Below are 14560 nucleotides of genomic sequence, written 5' to 3' on the forward strand. Positions count from 1 at the left end.
TCTCTAGGATATTCTATAATGTGAAATCAGTAGTCATATCACCAAGATGGAAAACACTCCACATTCTTAAGCCTTAACCACACAAATCAAACATCTACAAAAAAGTACGAAAACGAACACATATAATGACAAAACCCAATCATTTCATAGTAAGAAAGTCCCAGCTTGGTGGCCACCCCCACGTACATCACACCCCATATGAGAATCCACGAGCTATAATATCAGACATCACACTTTTATTATTCTCGAGGCTTCCCTATTTCCTCCTCCATTTTCTGATGAGCATAATTGCTGACAAACTGAACGAAGTGGTCGATATTGAGACAAGATGAACCACCATCTTCTATGGCGTTCCTTGCCATCTCCCCAAGTTTCTTGGCCCTCTCCCTCATTCCTTCCCCTTCCCCTCCATGCCCCATCACTGTCTCCACTGCCTTCTCTATCACTTCCCTCTTGACCACCTCCACTTGTTCTTCTTCCCCTAGAGCCATTGAGATAACGCTCCCAACCTTCACTCCCACGCCCAAGAGCTCCACCACCAGCTTCTCATTCAAGTGCTGCTCTGTAAACAGTGGCCAGGTGATCATTGGAAGCCCAAAACTGATGGCCTCTATTGTGGAGTTCCATCCACAGTGAGTCAAGAACCCCCCTATTGAAGGATGTGAGAGTATCGCAATCTGTGGGGCCCAACCCCTTATGATCAATCCTTTCTCCCTTGTTTCCTCCTCTATACCATCAACAAATTCCTGGTCATCAAGTTCCTTGATAACCCAAATGAAGGAACATCCTGAATTCTTCAGGCCCATCTTGATCTCCTCCATTTGGGCTCTTGAAATAAAACTGATGCTGCCAAAAGATATGTAAAGAACAGATCCCTCTCTCTTAGAGTCCAACCACTTCAAGCACTCTACTTCACTAATAGAGGACTTCTTACCTCTACGTGACCTTGTCTTGGTGTTTTTATGCCACAAGGAGACTGGCCCAACAGTCCAAACTGGCTTCTCTGTGATCTTTTTGTAGCACTCTACATAAGAAGGCTCTAGTTCATGGAAGCTGTTCACAATTATCCCATCACTCTCTTTATCAGCACATGCCACATTTTCTAACAACACCAACATCTCTGATTGATCATCTGACTCCCTATGCGCAAAAGCATCTGGCAATTGGGCTTTGGTCAGCTCAATCATATCCGGCAGACCAGGCACCAAGAACGGCTGAGAGTCGCCGGACACCCGCTCTTGGGGCTTGTGTATCTCAAGGCAGAGTCTTGAGACAGAAGAGAAACAGCAGGTACCATAGAAGAGCATTCTTGGTACTTTGAACTTGTGGCTAACCTCTGATGTCCAGTAGAGCAGGGTATATATCAGATATGACGCAATCAGGAAGAGTCTGCTGCATGATCTTCTCAAACGGTTCCTTGAGGTGCCTGGTGGAGAGGATGAATCTGATAGCCATGTTGTGGTTGGTGACTGAATCAAAGGACTCACAGTTTTCTGGCAATCCATAGTCCTTCGAGGGGAAGGGGAGTTGAATACCTTGTATGTTGTGCCCAGAAGACTTGAGGCAGTCGATGGTGGGCTGGACTCGGGCGAGGTTCAGGGGGGTGGTCACAATGGTGATGGTTAGACCACGTTGAGAGAGTAAGGCAGCCAGGTCTATGAGAGGGACCATGTGACCATGAGCCATCATTGGGAAGAAGAGAACGTGGGGATGCTGATCATGGTTTGGGGTCATCATGGTGATGGCTGTCACTGAGCAGAGAAGGCTGGTTAGTGATGGAGGAGATGGGTTGGGTCTTGGCCTTCGAGAATGGCACATGGTGACATTTTAAAAGGGGCGGATGTGGTCGCAGATTATATTTTAAATGGACAATGACGTACACGACATTAATTGAAGGAGTGATGGGTCGGTGCTAAACCTCGTGCTAAATAGGTTTTTAGGGTTTTTTTCATTTTATTTTAAATTCTAACATAGATCATCTTGATTTCAATACATGGGTGGGTTTTTATAAAGTTTGAAAAATCAACGACTCAAAATCTTTGTAAATTTTTGAGGCTCCATCATTTTTTTTTCATCCAAAATACATGATCCAAGTGTGGATTCTTAATAAATCGACCATGCCCAACACATTTATAAAGCCGAAACTGCATAGAAAACACCGGAGAAGATAAAAAAAACCTATTTAGCATGCGGTTTAGCACCAAATGGGTTTAGCATGAACCCATTAATACTCTTAATTTAAGATGCATATTTCTAACAATTGTTTTTAAATAATAGTTGATGTTAGCCATGCAAGCCACCAAAGAATGTCATCAGCATGTTTTTTAAATTGTTTTTTTGGTTACCAGCCGATCGGGTAACCGATCCATCAGATGGGTGCACCGCTGAATTAGGTTCGAGTTGGTCATTCAATGACCGAAAAATTAGATGCCAAAATCTTTTACACATATTTAAAAAGTACCTATTTATAATTGAGATGCTCGGTGGAATGGTAGATGCGGCGGGTGTTTAATGGGTGGAGTTTACCCGGACCAAACCCTATAGGGTCCGGGTATGGTGACTAATAGGAAGACCCGATTAAGAACCAGATGCGGATCCAAACATTCAAATAATACATGGACCCATAGTTTGTGAAATTTTATACCAGATCAGGGCCCGACCTCAGTTATGATTAAGACTCACAATTTTTTAATATAAAAATAATAAAAAATATTATTTTACCCGGTAAGATCTGCGGCAGATATGCTTTCCTTTAAAGTAGACCTGATTAAAACTCGGGTCTGAACCCGATACCATACCCAAAAATGTAATCCAAGTCTGGTTCTACCTGGTTCCGAACCAAATCGGACCGGTTGGCACCATACCTTGCTCGCCTCTCCCAAGAGTCCGCATCATGTCAGAGTCAGCTTTGATGGCGCCAGAACACTGTGGGAATATTTTAGACCACAAATTTTTGAGAGTCATTCAAGTTTTAGATGAGTGGCATCTACATTGCACAAAAATGAACGGCAACCACAGTACATAACATGAACGGTTGAAATAAAAATAAACTTAGACATGGATATGATTATGAATGGCATCCAAGACAGCTCTGACAGCAATTTGATATGATGCGTTCTCCCCTCACCTTAGAAGAGAGTGAACACGGTTTTCCAAAAAAAAAAAAATTTAAGACAGTGTGTCCTGGGCAAGAACATATATGTTCTTGTCTGTACTGAACAAGGACAGTGTGTTCTATTCAAGCTTTGACAAGCAGTGAAACGCCTTATGAGAGAACGTTTGCATGATGAAGAAATGCACGGGAACCAATGCATTTTCACGAGCCCCACTGCAGCAACGCGAACACAAGCATCCCTTTCCTCACGAGAAGGAAGTTGTTTTCAACGGTGATCACCCCCTTTCCCATGGGGGTTAGTCCAATTCCATTTCAGCATGAGGGCTCTGCGGCGGACGCAAACGCTCACAAAGGACAGTATTGCACTTGGTATGACCCGTTTTTTTTAACAGCATACAAAGCACACATATTACCTACAGGGCTCCGCTTGTCTGATAGGCGCAGCTACTGCACGTCACTTTGTGTTGGGACGTTGCAAGTTCGAATCCCAATGGTATCGTTGTATAACTGGTAGGAGTCTGCCTAACCCCAGCTAGCCTTTCAAGAAAAAAGCACTCATGGTAAGTTGGGTGAAATTGTATATCTAACCAAAATCATGTCAATCCTGACCCAAATACTACTGGAATGGGTTCGTTTAGCACTTTTATACCCATACCTCGATATTCTGCCATCCATCATCAAAATCAACGACATTCAGAAACTTCATAATTTTGGACAAATCTCAGCCATCCATTTTTCAGCCATTGATGTGGTTCATCTGAAAAGTGAAATGGCATTGAAATTTTTTGTGGAGCCCATCTGTGTGGGGACACTGCGTTTTCGAGGTCATCTTGCGATGCAATCAGTGAAATTTTATGTGTTTTCAGTTTCTGTTGGAATATGTTGCATCCTTTTATATGATTTCTTTTTGGAACTATAATTATCTGTAAGGTGAGGGGAGTTGTTTTTTTATCTTTTGCTTTTTCTTTTCTTTTTTTCCAATTTTTACGGAATCCTATTAGAATACTAGTGTTTTTTTAAATGATATAAATGTTTAGTTTATAGTTTTATGGTTTTTGGTGTTTTTTCCTTCTACTTACCATTATACCTGAATTCATGAATATTGTCTGATTTGATTTTGGTTATAATATTTAAAGTTTTTTTATATTTGGTTTCTTGAAACATATATTGTTAGTATTTTGTTTTACTTTTTATTTGTGCTCACCCTAGTTGATTTTGAACGATTTTTAATCCCCTATGTGCAATTTCCAAGCAACCCCTGCCAAACGGGTGCTCATTCCTGATCTGTTTCCATGATGCAATAAGGTGCAGGGATGCCAACAGTTTGGATTCAGAACAGCTAAATACGTCTCGAATCCGGAACAACCAAAAATTGCAAAACCTCCACACCTGCCCGGGTCGTTCGAGTGGCAACGAGCTTGAGGAGAAGGTGCTGACCAATTTGTCTCAGGTTTGACTCCCACCGGGTGTGCGTGTGCCTTTAACTGGTGGACTCCTTAAGAGCTTCGGTGTCGGTGACCTCACTCGAGATTCGCAGGGAGGCAGGCCCATTAAGTGACCCGGTTCTTGGCATGCGTTCCTAATCATCAAAAATTTTGCAAAACCTCCATCCTAGATCCGACCCATTTGCATCCCTATTAAGGTGTGAGCCCCCCTCTACTTAGGGTTGGACATCAGTCTGACCTGACTCGAGGCCCGCTAAAGCTCGATGGGCCTGACACACATCCTGATGCACTCAAAGTGTGACCTTTCTCTTGTCTGGTTTTGGTTCGGTTTAGGCCTTATCGAGCTGGGTTTAGATTGATTGGGTCATGCTCTTTTGAACCAGAATAGCAAATTTCTTATATGTCTGGGCTTCACTGAGAGGATCTTTCATCCCTATCCTGATGCGGCCCATTTACCACTCAGGCCGGGCTGACAATTATCGAGTTTCAAACTGTACAGACAGCTAGGGCTGGTGAACGACTGAACAAGACGAGCTTGAAGTGTTTAAGCTTGAATTATTCTTGTGGCGAGCCAAGCCGAGCTCAAACTAACAATCTGTCCAGGTTTACAAAAAATACATATAAAATATATCTAAAATATATTTCTTACTGCCTAGAAAGCTTATATGAGTTGAGCCTAGCTGAGTACCTATTGTTCATATTCAGCTTGCCAAGCCTATTCTACAAGTTTGAACAAGCTCTTTACAAGGAGAACATGAGCCAAACCATCAGCAGCTCGGCTTGTTTCCCAGGGCTACCTCCAAACCTGGCACCATCTAGATTTGGGTACCGAACCTGATATCCATCCTGATACATGAATCCGATTAATTTTACTAATTCTTTTTTAATACACAGAGAGACACTGGTTTCGCTCTTTTGATTTTTTTACTTTCCGAAAATTCAATTTTACCTTAGGTAACACTAAATCCTAACCCCACCACCGAGCCTGAGAAATGCTATTGCGACCCTCGGCCGTCGCCAAATGGTTCAGATCACCCTCGTCCCTGGCTAAATGGTTCAGATCCGGAACAGCTAAATACATGAGAATTCGGATTAGAATCGGGAACAAAAAATTGCAAAACCTCCATCCTGGATCCGAACCAAAGCAGGTTATACCGGTTCAAGCTACTTAAAAGAAAAAAGAAAAAAAAAACTCTCTTTTCTGTGCTTTACTTTAAAAACTTTCTCCTCCTTAATTAATTAAGAACATTTTATGCCTTTTCATAGACATCCTCCCCCATTTAGAACCACGATTCTTATCCCTTCTATTTTGCATCAACAGAACCAAGAACCATGATTGAAACGATAGAGAACGCTTAAGGATCGTGTTGAGCCCGGTGAAGATCCAACAAAGTGTTTGATTCAGGTCCATCAAAACCTAAACCATATGCACCAATATAGATAGCACACACACCAAGTCAGAAGTAGTGGTGCAAGCGAGTTAGAAACAGGCTGGATCAATAGCATATCCAAGTCCATAACATTTTTCTCTTGAAAACGCCATGAATGAAAAACACGATCTTTTAGTTGTTTCATTTGAGCAGCCTAAATATTTTTAGATTATTGTTTACTCAAAAATATCTAATATGTTTACATTCATATCGATATAATATCATGAGGGTATTCTTATTTTTATTTTTATTTTTATTTTTATTTTTATTTTTGCATGTTTGTTTAATTTTTGTTTTTTTTTCGTGTTTTTTATATTCACAAGGATTTAGCCAATAAAATAAAAAAAAAATATCAATGATATTTTCATGCCCAGTTTCCGTTTAAAACATATCATTGGATCCGTTCCATGTGGATTGTGGAACCCCTTGGACCTAGGAATCAGAATTCCTCCTTACGCTATTGTTAGGGATGTAAATGGTTCGGATTCAGATAGGATGTGGCCAAATACCAGATTTACTAATCGGATGCTAGCTAAACAGGTTTGAATCCATATTCAGATTCAGATTGTTGAAAAGTTCATACTGTATTGGGTTTTTCACATGTAATTGGATTCGGATATCCAGCATACCGGGATATTGGACAGATTAAGTAGCAAAAAAACAAAACCATATCTGCATCCAATTATAATCAATAGCATTTTGACGTTCCAAATGTTGGATTAACCACCATGATTTACGTGGTGGTTATCCACGATGTGGATTCATCCCCACATCTGGGCTGATCTCTTCCCAGCATAGCATCAAGGGGGGACGGTTACGCAAACCGTTCTCACCCTTTGCACTATATAAGGGTGTCATGAGCAACCCTTTCATGAGAGCATCTGCTATCAGAAAAGTGTGTGTGTGCAAACTAAAGCGGAAAGAGGTCGACTCACCGGTTGCATTTGAAAGCATGCGCTTGTAGTGGTTGCAGCCCGGCTAAACAGACAAATCCCCTTGGCCAGATCAATCATCAGAATTTGATTTGTCTTCCTCTGCTCCAGCGACCTCCGATTCCTAGTAACAGCAGCCCGTCAATGGTTGCCTCAGGTATGCGGCACCTCCCATGTGCTTTTGTTGTTTACATAACAACCTTTGTGTTTGTCGTGTGTCTTTGTTTTTCTGTCACAGTACAGGGTCACAGGCATCAACAGGGGAGGCGATCCCGACCGACCTCAACAATGGGTTTTGGGCCCACACCCTGCATCTGTTGTGCGGGGTGTGTCCTGGTCGCCTGACACTGCAGGTCGTTGTGGGGCGATGCTGCAGCTGGTCGCCAGCACCGGCGACTGTTGTCGTAGGGCGACAAAACAAAAAAAAAGGGCTTACCTCTGTTTTGGGGGTTTTCAATCGAGCAGGGTGCGCCGACTGCCCTGTTGTGGTTTCTTCTCCATCTGGTGCTGCAGAGCCGAAGCAGCTACCATCGGCGACTATCGAGTTGTCGAAGCACAACAGCCAGTGATGGCTTTGGCTATTTTCTCCCCATCGTCGAAAGCAAGTGATAGTTGGGTCACTGACGGTGGTGACAGCTTCATCTTTGTCGTCGGATCGCCGATAATCATGAGATTGCCGAACTGCCGAGGTCGGTGGCGGCCATCTCCCTCTGTAACTGGAGAAGAAAAGCGAAATAAGGTTTGAAAACCCTATTTCGTGTTTTAGTCCCTTCTTAAAGTTTTTGTGTCTAGGTTTGGATCTGGACCCTCCCCACCCAAACCGATTCATAAGGTTATTTGGATCGGATCCAAGATTCGGGTGGGGGACCCGTTTCTTTTTAGATTCCTGACCCGCAGGGATTTTGGGTTTGGATCGGATCCATGAGTAGATCTGATCCAAATTATTCGACCTGGTCCATAAAGGTCTCTGTGAATCATATCTGGTTATCGAGTAATAGATACAAAATCCATATGACCCAAACCCGTTTTGTTTTTGGATTCGGTCTGGGTATGTGAGATCCGTTTTGGATCTTTGGAACCACACCTGATCCATCAAGTTCTTTTGGATCGAGTTTATGGTTCAGACCCGGAACTGATGACCCGTACCGACCCATGATGATGATCCGGATACGGATCTTCAGATCTCAAGTCTCGAATCCAATTAATGTTCTCTGGATTGGATTCAGGTAATCCAGATCTGGTTCTTTCATTAACAGAACCAGAATTCTGTTAAAACTAGATTATACAGTTCTGGATCAACTTGACAAAACCGATCCAATTGGTCTGTAACAGAGACCAAACTGGTTCAATCGGTTCAGCCTGTTTCTAAACCGATCTGGATCACTCTGGAACAGGTTCTCAGACAACTGAGATTGGTTCACTGTTGCAGAGACCGGTTCAGAGTGTTACAGACCCTGTTCGGTATATTTTGAACTGATTTAGAGCTTCATATGACCAGTTCATCCAATTTTCAGACTGATTTGTGGGTCATATGACTGGTTCATCCAGTTTTTGGGCCAGTTTGTGGGTTATATGATCGGTTCATCTATTTTTTGAACTAATTCGTGGGTCATATGATCGGTTCATCTAGTTTTCAGATCGGTTCATCGGTCATATGACCAGTTCATCCAGTTTTCGGACCGGTTCGTGGGTCATATGATCGGTTCATCTAGTTTTCAAACCGGTTCGTGGGTCATATGGCTGGTTCATCAAGTTTTCGGACTGGTTCATGGTTCATATGATCAGTTCATCCAGTTTTGAACCATTTCAAGGTGTTGTTTCATATTGGCATTAAGGATAGTTAGATGACTTAGTATATTCATGTTACCAAAGTGATTGAATGCATGTATGTCATCAAAGAATTTTAACACTATCATTCAGTTTAAGCCGATATCAATATTATACTTAGATTCGTGAAACGATAAATGACCCAAAGGTAGTTTTATCGTGTTTGGAATTTAAGTAGGGTAAAATAAGGTAAATGTATCAAGATACATCATACATGTGTATCCAAAGGTACCTTGTGTCGATGGTCTAACTTAATTTTATCGAATATGGTCGGTAGGCAAAGTGGTTTCGCGTATCAAAGCTCTTACCAAAGTAGGACTTTGATGACCCCCTTCACTCACATGGAAATAAGCATATTAAGGGTCTTTATTCTTTTGTTTTTTTCATTAAAGTTTTTAGTCTCGTACAAATGCTTCTTGATACATGTTTTTTGTCGTATAGTTTTTAGTCCTGTGATTTTAGATGGCTCTAGTTGTATACCTTTTCTGGATGGATCAAATTTTAGTGATTGAAAAGAGACTGTGCTTTTTACATTAGGGTACATGGATCTGGATCTGGCTCAAAGGATAGAAGAATTTGCTGCTCTAACTGATCAAAGCACTATTGATCAAAAGACTGCTTTTGAGAAGTGGGAGCGCTCGAATAGACTTAGCTTGTTGCTTTTGCAATCTAAGGTGGCTAAGAATATTCGTAGTGTCATACCACAATGCAAGACAGTTAGAGAGTTTTTTTAAGTTCTATTGAAGCACAATTTGTAAGTTCAAATAAGGCCAGAGGCAGTACCCTGATGTCTAAACTCATATCTATGAAATATACTGGAAGGGGAAACATTTGCCAGCATATTTTAGAAATGAGGAACATAGCATTTCAGCTAAATAACATGAAGCTCATCATCTCTGATTCTTTCCTAGTGCATTTAGTTCTAGCGCCCTTACCTTGGAATATGGACCTTTCAAAATCTCTTACAACACACATAATGATGAATGGACGTTCAATGAACTTATGTCCAAGTGTGTTGAAGAAGAAGAGAAGTTGAAAGAACTGAAGGTGCAGAGTGCACATATAACTTCTCATGCATCCAAGGTAAGACGAAGGAAGAATGCATTTAAGAGAAATGCTAGGAATAAGCCAACAGAGGATAAGACATCCCAAGGCAAGCAATCCGACTTTGATCTCATAAAGTGCTTCTTTTGCAAGAAGAGGGGACACAGAAAGATAGATTGCATAAAGTACAAAAAGTGGTTGGAAAAGAGAGGCAATTTGTCATTTGTTTCTTATGAATATAATTTATTACAAATTCTTGAAAATAGCTGGTGGATTGATTCTGGTGATACTGTTCATATTTCCAACTGTCTACAATTGTTCTTGAGCAGAAGGGAACCAACAAAGCATGAGAAGAGCATCTATTCAAGAAACAAGATGCATTCACATGTGAAGGGTGTTGGAACTTGCAGGATTACTCTAGATACATGCATAGTTTTGGATTTTCATAATGTCTTTTATATTCCATCATATAGTAGAAACTTAATTTTAATTTCAAAATTGGATAAATTTGGATACTATCTTAAGTTTGAAAGTTTCTAATTGTTCATTTATAGAAATTCAACTGAAATTGGTTCTGCATCAGTTTATGATGATTTGTATAGATTGAACATGAAGATTCAAACTCAGGAGTCTCTGACTTTTGAATACGCATTGGTTGGAAATAAATGTAGCTTGATAAATGATAAATCTTACGTGCTTTGGCATTAAAAGTTTAGTCATATCTCTGAAAAGAGAATAAAGAGACTCGCAAATGAAGGGATCTTGAAATCTCTAGATTTTACCGACAATGACTCATGTATTGATTGCATAAAGACTAAGCATACAAACACATGTAAAGAGAGTGTCAAACCTAGTGTTGAGATATTAGAGATAGTTCTATAGATGTATGCAGACCTTTTACCCCTTGTTACACAGGCGAGAAATATTTTATCACCTTTATTGATGACTATTTACGGTATATGTATCTCTACTTGATTTTCGAAAAATCTGTTATTTTTTAGGTGTTTAAGGAATTTAAGAAAAAAGTAGAGAAACAAACTGATAAAGTTATTAAAATAGTCAGGTCTGATAGAGGTGACAAATATTATGGTAGGTTTACTAAGATGGGACAAAGAGAATGACCATTAGCGTGATTTTTCAAAGAGAAAGGCATTGTGTCTCAATATACCATGTCTGGGAATGATGTAGCTGAAAGGAGAAATCGAACGCTTAAAGAAATGGTCAGAGCTATGTTGAATTATTCAACACTTTCCCTTAAGTTGTGAGGTGAATCCTTAAGGACAGTTGTGCATATTTTAAATAAGGTACCAACAAAAATTATGCCTAAAACTCCTTACGAGTTGTGGATAGATAGAAAAACATCTTTGTACTATATGCACATATACGGATGTTCTGCAGAGGCTAAGTTGTATAACCCCCATATTAAAGCCTTTGATCGAAGAACAACCAGTGGATATTTCATTAGTTATAAAAAAAAGATTAAAAGGGTACAAGTTTTATTGCTCATCTCACTCATCGCAGATTGTTGAAATGGATAAGGAAAAATTCTTAGATGATGGTTCAGTAGGATTAAGTGCACTTCAAAACCTTGGTTTTGAAGAAGTACAAGATCCAGTTTCGTCACCTGTTAAGGAAAACACCGAAAGATACCGCATTATTATTTCTAATAATGATGTGGTTGATCATTTGGTTGTTGATGCACAAATCCAAAGTGAACCTATTGTGGACAATACGGAAGCGCACGAACAGGATGATCAGGTTCAATCTAAACCTGAAGAACGACCTGTTTAGAGATCCACAAGGATTATGAGATCTGCCATACATCCTGATTATGTGGTGTACCTTCAGGAGCCTGGTGATTTCATATATATGGATGATGACCCGTTCACTTTTATGGAAGTTGTGGAAAGCAAACAATTTAAACACTGGATAGAAGCTATGAAAGAAGAGTTAGACTCTATGGCTAAAAATCAAGTGTGGGATCTTGTCGAGTTACCTAAGGGAGTAAAGTTTGTAGGATGTAAATGGGTCTTTAAGACCAAGAAGGACTTCAAAGGTAATATAGAAAGACATAAAGCAAGATTGATTGCTAAAGGATTCACTCAAATGGAGGGTATTGACTACAATGAGACATTTTCTCCTATCTCAACTAAAGAGTCAATGAGAATAATTTTAGCTCTTGTAGCTCATTATGACTTAGAGTTACACCAGATTGATGTTAAATAGTGTTTCTCAACGGGGATCTGAATGAAGAGGTATATATGGATCAACATCTTGATTTCTCTGAAAATAATCGTTTGGTTTGCAAGCTCAACAAATCAATATATGGACTTAAACAGGCCTCCCAACAATGGTATATTAAATTTTCCCAAGTCATTGTGACTTTCAGGTTTACAAAAAACATTATTGATCAATGTATATACCTTAAGGAAAGTGAGAGTAAGTTCATTATATTGATGTTGTATGTGGATGACATTTTACTTGCAACCAACGATATAAAGTTGCTTTTAGAGACAAAATAATTTCTTGCATCACATTTTGATATGAAAGATATGGGTGAGGTTGCTTATGTTCTTGGCATTGAGATCCGTCAAGACAGAGCAAAAGGTTTTCTAGGCATCTCTCAGAGATCCTATATACATAAGGTGTTAAAGCGATATGAGATGAAGAATTGTTCTCCTAGTTCAACACCCATATCAAAATGTGACAAGCTGAGCCTAAAGAATTGTCCATAGGACGATATTGACAAAGCACAGATGAGTGCTTATCCATATGCATCAGTTGTTAGCAGCTTACAATACGCGCAGACATATTTTCGACCAGATATTTCTTTTGCAATAGGGGTGCTTGGCAGATTTCAGTCTAACCTAAGTATACTTCATTGGCAGGCTGTAAAGAAAGTCTTGTGGTGCCTGCAAGGGATAAAAGACTATATGTTGACGTATCATAAAGTTGATCACCTCAAGGTCATTGGCTACTCAGATGCAAACTTAGGAGGATGTCTTGATAGTAGAAAGTTTACTATTGGGTACGTCTTCTTATTTGCTGGGGACGCGATCTCTTGGAGGAGTGGGAAGCAGACGACCACTGCTACCTACACCATGTAGGCAAAATTCATAGCATTATATGAGACTACCTCGCAGGCTATATGGTTAAAGAACTTCATATCATAGTTAAAGGTGGTTGATTCCATTGACAAGCCACTGAAGATCTACTGTGATAATGAAGCTGCAGTGTCTTTTTCAAACAACAACAAAAGTACTACGTCATGTAAGCATATGGAATTAAAGTATTTTGTTGTTAAAGAAAGGATGGAGAATCATTTAGTGCGTATTGTTAATATTGGTACCAAAGAGATGATCGTTGATCCTCTTACTAAAGGGATAGCACAGGGATTATATTTCGAACATGTAATGAGGATGGGCTTGTTAAACTCTTTTTTGACATATGCATATAAATAAAGTGGACACTTTTAGCTCTTGATTCTCATTATTTTTTGTTGTTAATCTCATAAGGATTAGAGATTCAACTAAGGACCTAGAGAATAGAATAAAAAGGTCATTTTATTCATCAAGTTATTCCCATAAGGTTTTTTGGTTAAAGGTTTTATCATCAGATCAAGTGGGAGAATGTTGAATTAACCACCACGATTTACGTAGTGGTTATTCACGATGTGGATTCATCCCCACATCTGGTATGATCTCTTCTGATAAACCATCATAGGATCAAGGGGAAATGGGTACGCAAATTGTTCCCACCCTATGCACTATATAAGGGTGTCATGAGCAACCCTTTCATGAGAGCATCTGCTATCAAAAAAGTGTGTGTGTGCAAACTAAAACGGGAAGAGGTTGACTCACCGGTTGCATTTGGAAGCTTGCGCTTGTGGTGGCTGCAGCCCGACTGAGCAGACAAATCCCTTTGGCTTGATCGATCATCAGAATCTGATTTGTCTTCCTCTGCTCCAGCGACCTTCGATTCCCGGCAACAACAGCCCGTCAATGGCTATCTTAGGTACGCAGCACCTCCTCTGTGCTTTTATTGTTTACATAACACCCTTTGTGTTTTCCATGTGTCTTTGTTTTTCTGTCACAGCACAGGGTCACCGGCATCAACAGAGGAGGCGATCCCAGATGACCCCAACACCAAATCCTATTAAACAGAATCGGATTCGGTAAGATATCAGACAAAGAGTAGGGATGACAACTGACATTCCGTCTGTGGGATCAGTAAAGCAAAAAGGATCCAATTAATAATCAGGTTAGGATTCTGGTTGCAGATTTGCATCCAAATCCAAATTTGAGGCAGATTATCCATCCTGATTGCATACATAATACATCTAATTAGAGAACTGGGTTCAGATTTAAAAATCTTGGATTGCAGGTCCCCACGTCCAACCCAAGTCCCCCTATTTTTATAAGTAAATTTTGAGCAAAAAAATAAACAAATAAAAAAGGGATTTACATGAACACGTTGAGCCTTGGATATACCCAGTTTGGTATGGATTCGTTAATGTTCTATCGAGGAAAATGGCCCATGAAGAGAACCAAAATTAGGATCAGAGAAGGGCATGATCCGTTTTTGGTCCTAGGTGGTCCAACATACCATTAAAAGCAGGCCATCCATTGGTTTAAGTCCTCATTGTAAGTGTTCCAAACCACCATATTTTCACTTTTTTATTTCTTATCTATATACCTCTCTGGCTCCTTCTACCGCTTGTAAATGACCTTTTGGCTTAAGAACACCATGTATGGGGCCACTCTCTTA

At 40.1% G+C, this 14560-nt stretch overlaps 1 protein-coding gene across 1 annotated transcript; it reads right to left on the reverse strand.

The window, feature by feature from the left end:
• Nucleotides 1-239: 239 nt before the first annotated feature.
• On the reverse strand, nucleotides 240-1307 carry LOC149841687 (scopoletin glucosyltransferase-like). The gene has a single exon (XM_089998502.1). The coding sequence runs from the start codon at nucleotides 1305-1307 to the stop codon at nucleotides 240-242; it is 1068 nt and encodes a 355-aa protein (XP_089854628.1).
• Between the last annotated feature and the right edge of the window lie 13253 nt (nucleotides 1308-14560).

Source organism: Nuphar pumila, chromosome 3, assembly GCF_984573655.1.
Source record: "Nuphar pumila chromosome 3, dmNupPumi1.hap1.1, whole genome shotgun sequence".
Taxonomy (NCBI): Eukaryota; Viridiplantae; Streptophyta; class Magnoliopsida; order Nymphaeales; family Nymphaeaceae; genus Nuphar; species Nuphar pumila.